Below are 16,031 nucleotides of genomic sequence, written 5' to 3'. Positions count from 1 at the left end.
TCCTTTTTAAGAAACGCGTAGATTCATAAGGTATCTTAAATCGCGTAAAGATATCAATCACGCACACAGGAGATCGTGCTGGTATGCCAAGGAACCAGAGTTCAGACTTCATTTGGGTTTTCTCCCTGTTATGTTTACAAGACTGACTAACTCACCCTTCGTCTGGTGGAACGGGTTACTGGAGTAAAGCACACACTCATACAAAGCATTTGTTTACAATGTATAAGTACAGTGGGGCTAAAAAGCTTTCACATTTACTGAACGACGCAAAGCAGTGCACAAGAAAGTCTTCGAACCGATGCAATTTGCTTTACTTCGCCCATATGACTATGCTGGAGCCACTCGATGCCTGGATAGCTTACAGAAATCTGGGTCACTTTAAACTTGTCGTCGGGCAGAAGTCCTTGGGATTGCTCTTGTTTTCACATGTGAAACAAGATCTGCTGCTGCACTGTACACGCAAAAGATGTAGGACTACGATATTTGTCATACTGTGTGAAAGTGTGAGAGAATTTGATCATTTCTTGGTTCACGGACTCCGTTCGGTGCGACACGAGAATGAATTTTGTCACCCTAGCACCCTAGCACCTTTCCTATCGTTTAATTGCACACCTTGTACAGAGTGTCTGTAATAAAAATAGTTGTTGTTAGAGTTAACTTCAAACCAATTATACATGTTGTGACTTTTATGAGTTAAATCGAGCTACAGAATGGTAAGGATTAACATTTTCATCAAAATAGGACCTTAGCAAAATACTTCATGGAATTTTGTCGTATATCTTCAAGAAAAGAATGATGATTATAGAAGTAACCACATATGCAGATTAGAGGACGTAATAACATATTATTACTCCTAAGTATCACATTGAACTGTACATTAACCTATTTCTTCAAAACTAAATAACTTAAATAGGTTTTATCGTTATCATGAAATCACTGTAGTCTTGCAAAATCATAATACCAATGACTGCTACGGCAAAGGAGATGAAACATAAGCACTCCGATTCAAATCACTATTTTGTCCTGTACATGCAATCGATGCCAATCATTTTTACTTTTCCATGACATTTCCCTGTGTTTCCTTATACGTTTCAGCGCAAGCCGCTGTGCCTTAATCTGCATCAATATAATTGGATTGGCGACTGTTTTTTTTTTTTTTGGAATGAACAAATATTTAGTCTTTGTTTTTAGGTAACTAACGACAACTATGCCGTGAAACTTGTTCAAAGACAGCGGAAGCATCAATCACTTTTACTGATAAATGTCACAAACATAAACACTTTCTAAAGTCCTTCCGATAAGTGAATTATTGTTGGTCATCGTCAACCGGTTTCACGTTTCATTAAATCTCCGCTCTTGCAATAGTAAACAATATAGTCATCAGAATAATCACAACTCTCGGAGAAAAGACTGTTATTTTTGCAGCTCCATCTCCCTCTCTGGAATGCTCTTCCACACAGGATCCGATCAGCAGAGTCCATAGAAACATTTAAACCATAAGAAGTCATATATGTTCGCATCTTGTGTTGATTTTTGAGCATTTGTTGGATTGTTCAAACATATTTCTATATCTCCCTTGTTCTTTCCACTTTCATTATTACGACTGTATGCAATTATCTTTATTATGTCCCTCTGCGCCTCATAATAGGCCACTAGATCAATGACTCATTATAAGTGTTGTATTCAATAGTACAATCATTATTAAAGCAAAGTTAAGGTTTGCAGCTGATCGTAATAATGTATAACAGTAACTAAAAAGCTGTTACGTGGATAAAAGTTGCACAATTAAAGTTGTTTACTCACATCAGGTATGATATAAAACAGTGCCTAGCGGTGAGGAGTACCGTGCAAATATGATCTAGTATTGACGAACTGACGTATTAGCTGTATGCATATATACACAATGAAGGCAAATTAAACTGGGTTTTTCAAGCATTTGATTTGAGTGAACTTGCACTTAGACTCGGACTTCCATTCTATTTTGGAAGTTCAAATATTTTTGTTTTAACGGCAGATAATACGTAAGCGAAATCCACCCTGCCAACGTCAATGGGTTAGAGTTTCAGAAAGATTTTCGATATAATATTACATTATATTCTCTTTATTGTTTGAGATTATTAGTCTCTACGGTAACTGATATCAATTCGAAACGTTGTGGATACCCCCCCCCCTTTAAAAAAAGTGGAAAATGGTTTCGTTATATACCCATAGCACCACTGCCTTTTGGGATAAATAATTATTTGACCATGTTCTTTGGTGTGTTTTTAATCAAAGTGGGATTTTCGTTATTTTGATATTTTCAGCTCTCATCGATTCCTACTGTTGGAAATAGTCAAAGATGGCGATGATGGATAAAGCAATTTGACAAACAATAGCTGGCAGACATTGTGCACTCTTATTCAGTTAGAACTGGTAGTATTCGTTTTGCTTGCGATCAGAGTCACAAAGCGATCGCGTCATCTGATTATATTCAGAATACCTCCTTCAGTTAAAGTGGTAATAGTGCAAATGCTATGTTGAAACTCATGTTTGAAGTGGGCGTTTTATCAAATATACCAATGAGATCAAACAGCGGAAAAGAGCACACTGTTATGCGGAATCATGCAGGCGTGAGAAAGCTCGACATCGTGCTTATCGAGGATCAAGGCACCACCAGACCTCAACACAGTTTTCTTGGTTTAAGTTCTCACGAGAATCTCTTGTTTGTTCTTCCACGGCCTTTGGTCCTACAGTCTTACTTCTTTTTTTTTTTTAGTGGTATGTCGACAAAAGGATGAGCCCTGTCTACCATGGATCAGCCATTCAGCTTGCAGTACACCGAGACACGTTACAGGTGCATATTATGATAGAATGCAAGCTCACACCAGTCAAAAATAAAAATGATTTTACAGCGATCTTTAATGAAGTTCATGGAGTGATTAAAGTGCTTTGTTTTGAGAGGACTCAAAGAGACCTTATTACAGCCATAATTCTTCTTACTGTTCTCTTTTGCAAAGAGTTAGAGTCATATACCATTATCATATTGATTATGATCCAATTTTTGTGGTATTGTGTTTACAAGAACACAATATCTTTTGGTATCTAAAAAAAGACACTGACAACAAAGTTTCTTTCGAGAGAATGTGAAATAACGACACATTGGTGTAAAGGAAGAAATTCATGAAGAGCATGTCAATTTCGTGAATATCACACGAATTGTAGGAAATGCATATATTGCATCATTGCTCTCTACACTGTACATGATGCTTTTTAACATTACATTGTTACTCGGTCCCGGACTCTACAGAAATTCTACCTAACATTTTATTCTTTTCTTCAATCCTTGCAAGAATGCCTTGGGAATGCGATTAAATTTCAGTTAGATATGAAAAAGATTGATTTCATATACATTGCCCCTGGCAATTACTATGTGCAATGCGTAAAGCACACCGAAACAATGTTATTGGCGTCACAGAAAAGTATAACGATAACTGATGACAATAGTAACAACAATAATGATAGTGAAGAAAATGATTGCAACATCAATTAAACAATCATTATTACCATCATTATCATCATAACCATTATCATCATTATCAAAATTATCTAAATGTAGAGCTATAATAATTCTCATTGTAAGCAGCGTTATTGACCGAAAGATCGGTCTGTATGTGTCCATCGGGGAATGTTCCGCGGAGACTGCGTCTGGCTTCACGGATCCCCTCCGGAGGACAGCGTTAATGGCAAAATATAATGCCCCAGTCACACAGTGCTTTACGATGGATTACGTCCGCCGCGGATAGATACGAATGAGTGGACGCATGGGGACGCAGCGTGGACGCAGGCATCCGCAGGGACGTATGTAGACGTAATTGTCCGTAAGTCATCCGTAAAGAAACGCAAAATGACGTCGCCGAACCTGCGAAATTTTGAAATGTTCAAAATTTCGCAGAGGGACGCCACGGACGCAAACTTACGCAAGTAACCGTAACCAAACGTAACTATCCGTAACTGAACGTAACTACCCGTGGCTTGGACGCAGACCATCCGCAAAAAAATTTACCTTCCGATTAAACTGAAATTAATAATAATAGTAATAATAATAGTAATAGTGATAATAATAATGATAATAATAATAATAATAATAATGATAATGATAAGGCCTTATTTACCCAGGGTAGCCAAGTCAAGATCGGCTTTGTTGACCCATTTCACCTATTTTCAGTCCTCACACAAAATCAGTGTGTGCGACTTTTTGTTCGTTTTGTGATGCACGGTCACATAATTATATTCTTTACATTTATGACGTTTATTCATATTTGAGTTGCACAAGCAAAATTCAAACTTCAAGTTCAAAATTTCATATATCTTTTATTATTGTAAAGCAAATTAAAGGATTACGATTTTTTTCACAACTTGTACGGAGTTCAATTTCAGTTTTCCCCCGTGTACAATGTAAGACAGTCCAAAATGTGATAACCTTGCTGTCATAATACACAGACTTAGCAGGAATCGTAAGAGAAAACCAAATTGTCCATAATTATTAATAACAATCTGTAACTATCCGAAAATATCCACAACTCTCCGCAAGTGTTCTGAACTATTATGTGCCAATTCGTAAGAATATCCGCAAGTGGACGCGAGTATTCGCATCTGGTCGTGTCTGTCCGTATCGCCAGCATTTTTTGCCCGCATGTTTTGTACAAATTTCTGGTGACGGCAAAGGATCCGCGGGGGTCCGCGGAAAAAAATGACTTTTTTTGGACGTAACGCCGGACGCAGAGCATTATGTGACTGGGGCTTAAAAGAGTCCTCCGGACAGACGAATCTTTCTGTCTAGCAGCGTTACTGCTACTGCGTGTAGAGTCATATTCTGTTTCTGACCTGAATTCTCTTCAAAATTCTTTTAGTTTTTCGTGAGTGCTCATGATGAATTTTATCGTCGACATATAGGATAGTTTGCATACTGACTCATATCAAAATGACATAGAATGGAATATTGTTACATGCTACCTCTTGTACGAGCATCAACTTAACTTGAATCATATGTTTGGCATGGGCCTTCCCTTTTAAACCTGTTCCCCAGTATAACTTTTTCATATGTATCCCGCGGTGACATTTCGCTCTATTATGCCTCGATGTGCACTAATGGAAAACCTGAGCTACCTACCCTGCTCTGTAGTGGCATCCAACAATATTGGGTTTCCCCCATAAGCAGTGATCTCGCCCTGGTCGTCGAAAGTGACGTCGAGTCGGCCGAGGTACTTTCCAAACGTGTAGTCCTGAACGACCAGAACTCTGGTACCACTTGCTTGTGTTATCACCAGAGGGTATGATCCGTACGGTGTTTCAGATGATGGCGGTGTCCCTGGAAAAGAGAATGACAGTGCGTATGTGCGTGCGTGTGTGTGTACGTGTATATTCATTCATTCATTCATTCATTCATTCATTTTATTTCTATACTTTCAGAAATCAAACAAGTTCTTTCACCTTGTAAACAATGTGCAAAACACAAAAATATACATGGTGATAACACAGTAATTATGTGATAACTGGTCAAATTCGAAATCGAGATGGGGTTGATCAAAGAAAAGTATGACGGGACCTACATGAAAGCAAGCTTGTTTGGCTGTCAGCCCCGAGTAATCAGTGTTTGTGAAAAAGAAAAGGAGAACGGATAGTAGATAAGACCAGATGATGTAAGGGTGCCAAATAAGAAAAAAAAAATACTAAAATGTAAACTATTACTGTGACCGAGCTATCATTGTGTGTGTATATATATATATATATATATATATATATATATATATATGTGGAAGAAAGAGAGAAAGAAAGAGAAAGAGAGGGAGAGAGAGCGGAAACAGCCCACAAAATTCAGATGGGTAGACATTTGTATTTATCAAAATTAATGGAGTCCATCAAAACTGCCATATTCTGATAACATTACACAACTATACATTGCATCGCACGGTACGTAAAACGTATATTTATCATTACAACTATACGAAGAAAAAAAAAGCGCTGAAAAAAAAGAAAGAATAAGAGTGAGAAAAAATAAAAACACCATGGTTTATCTATGTTAGCTTTGCAAATTAGTATATGAGCAATAGGTGTGACAGGGCCTAAACTTGGCTGCGGGTAAATAGGATTTGCGTGCGCAACTCCGGGCAACTATGGGCGAGATACGTGCAAGGTACTGTCACAAGCGGGCCATCTGCGCGGGATCATCCGGGTAGCAAAAATTGTGACAGGGACTTTAAATAGATTCCCGGAGGCAGTCGACGTCCATGTTTCTTAAAGCGTTGAGCAAACCGAATAGAAAATTGGGAGCATGCGACTCATGTTTGAGCAGCTGATCTTGAGCGACTTTCAGCGTGTGCACCATGCGGTCAAATAATGGATCAAATTAATGAAATCTGGCATTTGATATCGCAATAACAGATGGAAACGATAATTACAACTCATGTGGAGGGCGATGTCTTACACAGGGATATCATTTATGAAAGGGGAAACTGCAGAGGTATCATGCCTTCTATTGTTGTGATCAAAAAATGAAGACAAGAAATAGTATTGGTTTTGACAGTAGCAGCCATAGGTAACTAGTTGAGAGGCTGTGGAAGGAAGGCGGGGGGAGAAGAATGATTATAGGAACTTGTATTGATGACAAAACATAAAAGAATAAGAAGCAGGGATATAATCCACAGATCCCCATCCCCACTTTAGCACACTTTTCATAACGAGAATGAAATCCTACCTGTATAAAGAAATGTGTCTGTGTGACCACCAACCACCACGTCCAAGCCGACCACATTCCTGGCGATTTCCTCATCGATATTGATTCCCGAATGGCCCACGGCGATGATTTTGTTGATTCCCTGTGCGATGAAGGCATCCACCTCTGCTTGAATGCTCTCCACTTCTGGTTTAAATACACAATTTCCTGATGGAAAATGGGAGAGACAACTAAAAAATTGTGAATTATGAATCGTTTGATAATGGTAAAATAGTCCAAATATTACAGCTCATATAAAACACTTTTTCTTGGCAGGATGAGTAAGGGTTTCCGCTGTTAATAAAAAAAAGCAACAGCTTGGTAACATACTTGACAAACACTTGATATCACGTGATACTCACTTAGACAATAATTGCTCAGTGACCAGGGAATCATCAATTTTAACGGCTGATCATAATACACAACCATTTGTATCTTGTAATAAACGATACCACAATAGTGTCGATTCAATTGAAGGGTTCTTTCAGTGTAACATATATTTTGCTCACTATATTTCGTACGAGTCAGTGTTATCAGGAACAGGGTGTTTTTATCAAAATGATAAAATTTACAGTATACTACAGTATATATCATATCATGTGTGCGATCTTTCAATTGGTCTCACCATTTAAAGGCAAGCACTATCATGTTAAACCGGAACACAATTGTTCGTCATTATGCACATTGACATGAATGCACTACGACAGCTGTCCAACCCATTTATGCGAATGATTGATCTTATATCTACTCATATCGGACCATCACCGTCTTTGGAATATTGAATGCAATGTTATGGTATGTATGCATAATTCCTATCCCATCCACTTTCTCTCCCTTTTCACATGCTGGGTTTTCAGAGCCAAACGTCTCTCATCAGCTCCAGATCATTTCTTCATGCCCTGATTTCATTAAATTCCAAATAACAATGTTGAGTATGTACTTCTATCAAGTTAACTTAACTATAGATTTCTTTACTTTCTCTCTCTCTCTCGTTCTGATTAAAATCAATTTCATCCGTCATTCACATCTCCAATAAGTTTGGATCAGTTTATGAAGTCTTGTAACGTCTTTACAAATGATGTCTGTAACGTCTTTTCAAAAGAAAGTCGGTGTGATGCTCCTCACAAACAAAGAAGGTGAGTATGAGCATGATTCAAATATCTAACTCTACTGTCTTATTCTTTTGATTCAAAAGAATAAGACAGTAGAGTTATCTATTTGAATATTTATTGATAGCGTTAAAACTATAACTTAAAACTTTATCAACCACTCTGGGACGGATCCGAATTGCGTTATATAGAAAGTATTTATTACTTTCGACTATATCTTCAGATGTGTTGAACATTCCAAAAAAGTTTGATCCAAAATCATAGCCAATAAAGAAGAATCACTTGCTCATTATAAACATGCATGAACTCGTAATGGTTTCAAGTTACGAATCCTCGTGGAAAAATCCATTGAGACGAGAGTAAAACGATCACAACAACGCACTTAGTTTAGTTGCAAGTGGAGGACATTAGTGAGAAGCACTTCAAATCTGGTTATAACCAATCTAACCCTTCCGACTACTGTCACTTTTCAAAGAGTGTAGAAAAGAATTCAACGGGCGCATTTGTAATTTTGATCTAGATGCCGACATCTTTCTGAGCAATCTGAAGAATCATTTTGAACTGTAACATAATTTGGGGTATTATATTGTTGTTTTCTTATTGAATAAAATCAAACTTCCATGAATGACAGGAACATATGAAATTAGAAATCGGCGACTGGTAGTCATGCCTCTCCAATATCTCATCATTCTCCGAATAGGTCTATAGTATATATTTTCAATGTGAGATGACAAGATCATATGATTGACTATAATATTTGGTAATTATACATCAATTTTCATGGCATTTGAGCCATTTTGAAAATATGAAAAGCAGGTAAAATTCCAACTTTTTCACTTGACTTTGGACTCATGAACCAAACTTTTCCGATATTATGACTGTGTAGTATTATTGGGAGAAAATAGTGGGATTTTACCATTTAAGCTGACCTGTTACCCTTGACTTTTGACCTCTGATTTACCAAAAACTTGTAAGAGAATCAAATCGGGCAATACATGCATAAATAGTAAGTTTCATGAAGATACCCTGAGCTATTTGCGAGGATGGTAAAAAGTGAAAATTAAGACTTTTAACTTGTCCTCTGACCTTATGACTCAAAACTTCGTCTGCCCATACATACATACACCAAATTCATTTGGATACCTCAGACGGTTCTGAAGTTACGTCGTTAACAAATTCGATTCGGGACGGACGGACGGATGGACAACAGGAAAACAAAATGGCCTCCGGCGCCACTTTATGGTAGAAGCATAAATAAAAACCAATCCCGTCCAGAAATGACGAATACACTTACCTTAGGATGCTAATACATGTATTTCAGGAAATCAATCTCCATAGATATTCTATAATGAGTTCTTTAAGTAGCTATCCTTATACAATCCAGGAAATTTTGTAGAACCCAAAATGCAATGAATAAACAGCTCTCGAGCTTATATGTCCTAATGCAACGTTAGAGAATTGCTCAACAGTGTAAATGTGTTTCGTCCGTATTTGTGACAATGTGTTTGCTTGAACCACGTCAGCACAAATAGTAATTTTCCATCTATATCCCAGAAATCTTTGGGATTGCAATATATATATATATATATATATATATATATATATATATATATAGCGTTGGAGTCGTAACCGAAGACAAACAAAAGAATAGTTAAAACGTTAGACGAACTGTTAAATTCATTGATTCCGAGAATGAACAAGAATAGTCCTATGCTATCAGTGAACTGTGGAGAATTCTACGAGATAAATCTTCTCAAACGAGTTGGAAAATTCTAGCAATATACATGTGGCATGTGCCCACTGCTGAGTTATCAAAGAATATAATTGAGATACTTTATCTATGAGGGAAGACAATGCTTCGTGAAATGTGCTTTCCTATACCTGTAACCAAATCGCGAATCACACACACACACACACACACACACAGACACACACACACAAACGTATAGTGATAAAAACGCACAATACAGGTATAAACCGTACTTTCACAAATCTTTGAAATTCATTTCAATAATTTTAGCTGATATGATTCTAAGCGTTTTCTATATTAATACCTTTTTGTAAGTCACAACTTTCCACATTTTTTAGTTGTTGGGAACTGTAACAACTTTCAATGTTAAGGAACGTTGTTTGCCCAGGCAAGAATATAGTAACTCAGATAAGGTATACGTGTGTCAAACATCATCAGTAGCGTGTCAGCAGTGTACATTCAGACACTTTCTCAATCTCAGCGCTTAAGGATTTCCGGATCCAAAGACTTCGCACATTTCTGTTGTTGTTTTTGAAGTTGTATCGTCTACACTTGCGGAAAAGAAGAGTTCGATTGTCTGATCGAAGAAAATTTGCCTCTAGATTGCCTCTAAATATTTAAATCATTATTATCACACAAAGCAGAGCAGTCAAGAGCCGGCAGTATCTTCCTACTTGAAAATGATTGTGATTAACATTTCGTAACTTTCAATCGGAACAGGATAGCAATAAATACTAATGAACAACATCCGTGAAATAAGCGTTGTTTTGCATTTTATATGCAGACCGTCGATCGGTTCTTTTCAGTTGCTCTGTCATTATTTATATACAGTAATATCCATTGGCACAGTCATACACTCTAAAAAAATCCGGGTCAGAACTGACCCGGAACTGGGTTCGTTGGGGTCACACCCCGTTCCGGGAAAAAAAAAATGACTTGGAATTTGGTCGTGAAGACCCGAATGGGGTCACCCTGACCCAATTCATGACTCTGAATAGGGTCATATCTAACACTATTCCTTGTCATTTCTGACCCGGAACGGGGTGTGACCCCAACGGACCCAATTCCGGGTCAGTTCTGACCCGGATATTTTAAGAGTGTATAGATGAGCACGATATCCATCCCCCCCCCCCCATACACACACGTACACGTATATCCTGGCGGTGATTGATGGCGTCAGGGCCTTACCTGTAGATGAAATTTCGTGGGTCCTGTAAAATGTGTATCCAATTACCCCGATATCCTCTCCAGATCTCTGAAGGATGACACTTTTCAGGAAAAGGCCGTCGATAGTGTCTTCTTGAGAGGCATCTGTGTTGCAGCTGAGTACAGGGAAGTTGACGGCACGAAGAAAAGGCTCAAGACCAGCGGGTGAATTATCAAACTCGTGATTTCCAATTGCCTGTGTGTACAAATGCAACAAGAGTAGTGAGTGTTGTAGTGTCTTCCTGCTTGTTATCTGCTGCTATAGAGAGGCATGGAAAGACACCAACACCGTTTGTGATACAGGAGTATTGTGTTCATCCAGTTACTGCAAGTGATTTGCACTATCCTAAGTCCTGCAGGACATCACATTCCACACTATATCTTTCACCAGATAACCTCTAATACATCGTGGTCACACTATGCTATAGTGTGTAGTGCAGGACGATAGACTGACAGTTTTACTACATACAACGTAGAAGAAACTGTTGGTGTAATTCAGGAGAATTGAACAATGATTCAATCTTTAGTCTGCAATGTGCCTATAATACCGCTCATTTCCAAGCAACGACACAATGGCGACTATATCGAATCAATTATCACTTTGTTCTTCTTTTGAGGCAACTTTTTTTTTTGCTGATATTTTGTTTCATAAACAGATTCAAAATTATATGAACTTGCAGTTGGCTTGCCGGAGGAGAACAAAAATCTAACGCCCATAATTCACAGTCAGCGGCATTCAAGTGATTCTGCCCAGATGAGCATTGACATACCGCAAAACCCACGCTGGCCTCACTTACTAAAACCGCCATCTTTGGTTTAGAGTGTACCCTCGTTAGGTTGCCAGTAAGGCGTGAGACACGTTAAGGCAAGGTCCCATGAGCTGACGCCATAATTTGCCATGTCGCAATTGCTTTGCATCAGCTTAAAAAAAAGACCAAAAAAAAAAACAACAACAAACAAACAAATAAAAACGCTCCATACCCCCCCCCCCCCCCCCCAAAAAAAAACAACCCTGACCAAAACAAAACACAACACGGGGGGGGGGGGGGAGCGAATTTTACGCGTTGATGATAACCAGTAGAGTCTTTGCCATTCGCTGGAAAGATTTGACTTTAAACGCTCCTGCCAGTGAACAATCGATCGTACGTATAAGTAACAATGTAATGTTTTTGCATCTTTCCCGTGAACATAGGTTCCGCACCTCATGATGAAGAATTCATCACCCCTCGTTTTCATAGAATACATGTATCACTATAAGGAACGTTAGATGAATTGTTCTACAACTCAATTTCTGTTGCTGCTGTGGTGCGGTTTTTTGTTTTTTGTCAATTTTACATAAATTCCCACTGTCACGAATCTTAAATGCATTTCACCCCTCCCCCTGTCACCGTCCTGAATATTATCTTTCCCACTTGTAAGTTTTGTTGAACATCGTTAAGGTCGGAGGTCATGGAAATCAGAATTAGATATGAAGGTCGTGAAAATTAACCTGGTATCTTTTTAGAGAGCTTTAGACATCTGCTTTTGTCAAATCTATTGAAGCATGTTCGCCAAAGAGAAAAAAAGGGGCAAAACGTAAGACAGAAAACATGAAATCTCGACTTAAATTCTTCAATTCGAATTACAATTACAATTACATGTATTATCCATCATTCCAAGGAATATTATAGTCAAAAGTAAACTAGACTTAGAAATTTGTCAAGACGGACAGATTATTAATGATCCGTTCAATCTTTGATTGGGGACGATTGGCCATGCAAAGAACCCGCGTCAGTATTCGAACCTGGTATTTTGCCGATAATCTCAAGGTTCTGCCCACTACACGATACGGATTGCGAAAAATCTCCATAAATCGAAGCCTTTAATTACTTCCAATTTAAAACCAATTTTTAGACGTGATTCAGACATTCAATCAAATAATGGAACACAAATATTCTGTAGTACTTACAAACAAATTAATTCCTCTTAATCACATTCGGACTTATCAATATTCGATTACAGCACTCATACGCCTAGTCAGCCGTAATGTTGTAATGCTTACTACTGCGACCATTCGCAAAAATAGACATAAATTATGGACATTTGGAATAGGGAACATCGTTGTAATTTTCATAATTCTTTGAGTTTTTGAGAATATTATGAACACAATCATACAATATGCGCATGCACACGCGCACATACAGTATAGGCGAACACGTGATTTACAAACGTATCTTTCCTGATCCTTCTCTCTCCCTTCCTCTCTCTCTCTCTGTATTTTTCGCCTCTGAGCTGAAATGCTGTGGGAGCACGTTTTGTTGATTAGAGACAAGGCGTGAAGGGAACGAGCATGCAGTGGAATGAGCAACATGCGAAAAATAGGCGTGACAAGATTATGACGTACATATTAGAGAGAGAAGAAATTTCGAACCGTCACTTCAATAAATTAACTACATTGAACTAAAATTTATGTATGTTCACATGCACAGATAATAATGGACACGTTTCTGAAAATTATGAAGTAACATTAAAGGTGAGCAAAGCAACTATGTATAATAAAAAGTAGTATCGCCTTGTATGCTAGAGTCATCTGTATTTCAGAAAATATTGCATATTCAAATTCCTGCCAACTGCAAACAACCCACTCCTCCTGTTGGCGATAGTGTACCCGAGGGCGATATTGACATTAGCCTTATTGGAACGATCGATAGAGATAGATTGAATTGTGGGATTTCACCTTCTTAACAGACCCATTCACATGCACACACCCGACGGTGGAAAGAACACCTGCCATATACGCACTTGTACTACGAATTGATAAAACGGCATGCTTGACTTATTCAGAGTTCAGAGATTGACAGATATTTTTTTTCAATTTGCCAAGTTTTGTCATTTACTTCTACTTCAGCCAACAGGTGCACCTAAATGATGACTACGTGAGAAGCCGTGAGCTCCTATTTATGAAGAAGTCTTGTACTTGTTTTTATGAATGATCAGGCGGATTCCACCCAGGAAGGAGAGAAAGACTGAGGACGCTCTGGTTAAAATTTAGCAACCATTGAGCGGTATATACACTCATCCACCCATGTCCGCCATCGGATTGAAACACATCGTTAATAAGACATTAATTTTTTTCTGTTCGTTTAATGTCGTTGCTATTATTGCCAAAATGTTCAGAAGAAATTAAAAGTATCTCTCTAAACATTGACACTCTGGCTGTATGATTGAATGGATATTAGATGACTAATGTACGCTGGAGGACTCAGCTTTCTCACCAATACAGGAACTAAATTGTGATCATGTTATGTCCTTCTATTGTATTTACGATTCAAAAGCGCGTCCCCTGTCTATAGCGTTAATGCTATATTGACCATTGAATGGATATAATATCGAAATATTCGTTGGCTCATTTTACACTTTATCTGACATTTTCATACACGAGAGTCAAACTAAAAGAGGAACGAAAATTTTCATACGGAACGTTAGTGATTCTAATATATAAAATATGAAGCAGTGGATTTTGATACTTGAAGGGGTCATGTTTTTTATTCTCAAAAACATATTCCATCTTTAATGTTGGGAAATGAACAAAAGTAAGATCACTACACAAAACAATCCTTACAACCGACAATTATTCCTCTTGTAACAGTAGCCTTGAATTTGTTGGTGTTTCCTGTATTTTTCTATTTTACATCATATTTTACATGTGTGCATGTCAATTGTAGATGCAAAACCAGAAGAACAAGATCCTAGACTGTAATAGTCCCCTTGGAATGACGCACGGACCCCCTGTGGGATAAAACAGTCATATATTGCAATCGAAATGTGAGTATTGTTGGCAAGCATTGATACAAATGCAAGAGACCTTTCGAACTACAGCATACTCATTATGACTATTGCATTCACATGGGCTGATCCACATATGGTCTTGGTTTAGCAATGTAGGAATCATACGCCTGTAAAATCCTCCCTAGACTGCCATTTTATAAAGAATCGACATGGATTTGTAAGCTCTCTTCTATTATAAGTTCTATAGTTCTCAGAAGATCAGAAGAAGTACACCGGCCCCTCTGCACGAGTGTTTGGATTGTTGGTCGAAAATGAAGCTCTTGCAGACATCGGGCGTTCATCATCGAACCCCGTAACGCATGACCGCGATCAGTCTTCGTAAAAGGCGCTTCTAATCTCGGAGGCAGAAAGTCCATTAAGCTCTTAAATCATTTCCCGAGTGTGGTAATGAAAGCTAGCAGTGGCTTAGTAGGGAGGCGCATCTTGCCTTTCTTTGGCAAGGACTGACGTATAGACTGCATTCAAGGCATACGTATCTTGTGTGTGTGATACACGCCTAATGATTCGTCAATCGCAAATCGCAATCATCCATCTTGATACCCAAAGCAATTCAGGGCAGCTTCAGCAGATATTCATTTGATGATATCAGTGCAAATGTTGAAACACAACAAGACACTGCATCTTGAACATTAGGGTAATTGATAATTATTGATAACAGTAGGAGTTTTCTAAAGTATCAAAAATGTTTTGTTATAACAACGCAGAGGATGGTACACACATTAGGATAATTAATTAGTACAAAAATGTTTTTATAAAGTATCAAAATACACGACTTGCCTTAACAAGACAGGAAAATGAGCACACATTCCTGTGTTCACCGATTTCTTACTGTCAACAATTTCATATCTTGAGAAGACAAACGCCATTTAGTAACATGAACTTTTTCAAAATCTGTAAACATTGGTGTTCGTTATATCAGGCGGTATATTGGAAATCAGGATCTCCTGACGATTATAGCTCAATAGCCTTAGCCAACATACGGTAGTGCTCCAATCATGATCAAGAGCAATAATAATTATAGGCTATGTATCTCTACATCGCATTTTACACCAGTAGTAATAAACTATGTTAAACAAATTAACTTGACACGCGATGAAGAATTCTTATAACACTCCACATGCATCTGACAAGGTGCGGCCAATGTCAACTACAAGCTATATACCTGATGCACGTACAGTCACATTCTCCGTTCCCGGTACTGAGACTATATTCTTTCACTCTTCCTATTAACTGCCGACGACTCCCAATAAAACGAATGCTGTTATCCCCGTCCCTCGTCCTCATTACCGATCAGTTCTGGTTGCCATTACAGACCACTACTGCATGGTCATAAGAACTGAGCTAGTTGAAAGGTGAAAAGGCCAGTAGGCTGCTTCATTTCGCCAAA

The 16,031-nt window shown here is 38.2% G+C and overlaps 1 protein-coding gene across 1 annotated transcript in view; it reads right to left on the bottom strand.

The window, feature by feature from the left end:
- Positions 1–16,031, bottom strand: part of LOC139739114 (snake venom 5'-nucleotidase-like) — a 97,766-nt gene that overhangs the window by 17,614 nt on the left and 64,121 nt on the right. Inside the window, exons 2-4 of the mRNA XM_071649733.1 lie at positions 10,799–11,012; positions 6,734–6,919; positions 5,150–5,347 (exon numbers count right to left, since the gene is read on the bottom strand). Coding sequence (XP_071505834.1) covers positions 5,150–5,347; positions 6,734–6,919; positions 10,799–11,012 — 598 coding nt within the window. The remainder of the gene's footprint in view (positions 1–5,149; positions 5,348–6,733; positions 6,920–10,798; positions 11,013–16,031) is intronic.

Source organism: Diadema antillarum, unplaced genomic scaffold (genome assembly GCF_040938485.1).
Source record: "Diadema antillarum isolate AM-2024a unplaced genomic scaffold, OU_Dant_1.0 seq00000783_RagTag, whole genome shotgun sequence".
In the NCBI taxonomy this organism is placed as follows: domain Eukaryota; kingdom Metazoa; phylum Echinodermata; class Echinoidea; order Diadematoida; family Diadematidae; genus Diadema; species Diadema antillarum.
The sequence above is the reverse complement of the archived record's forward strand: the minus strand, read 5'-3'. Positions and strand labels throughout refer to the sequence as shown.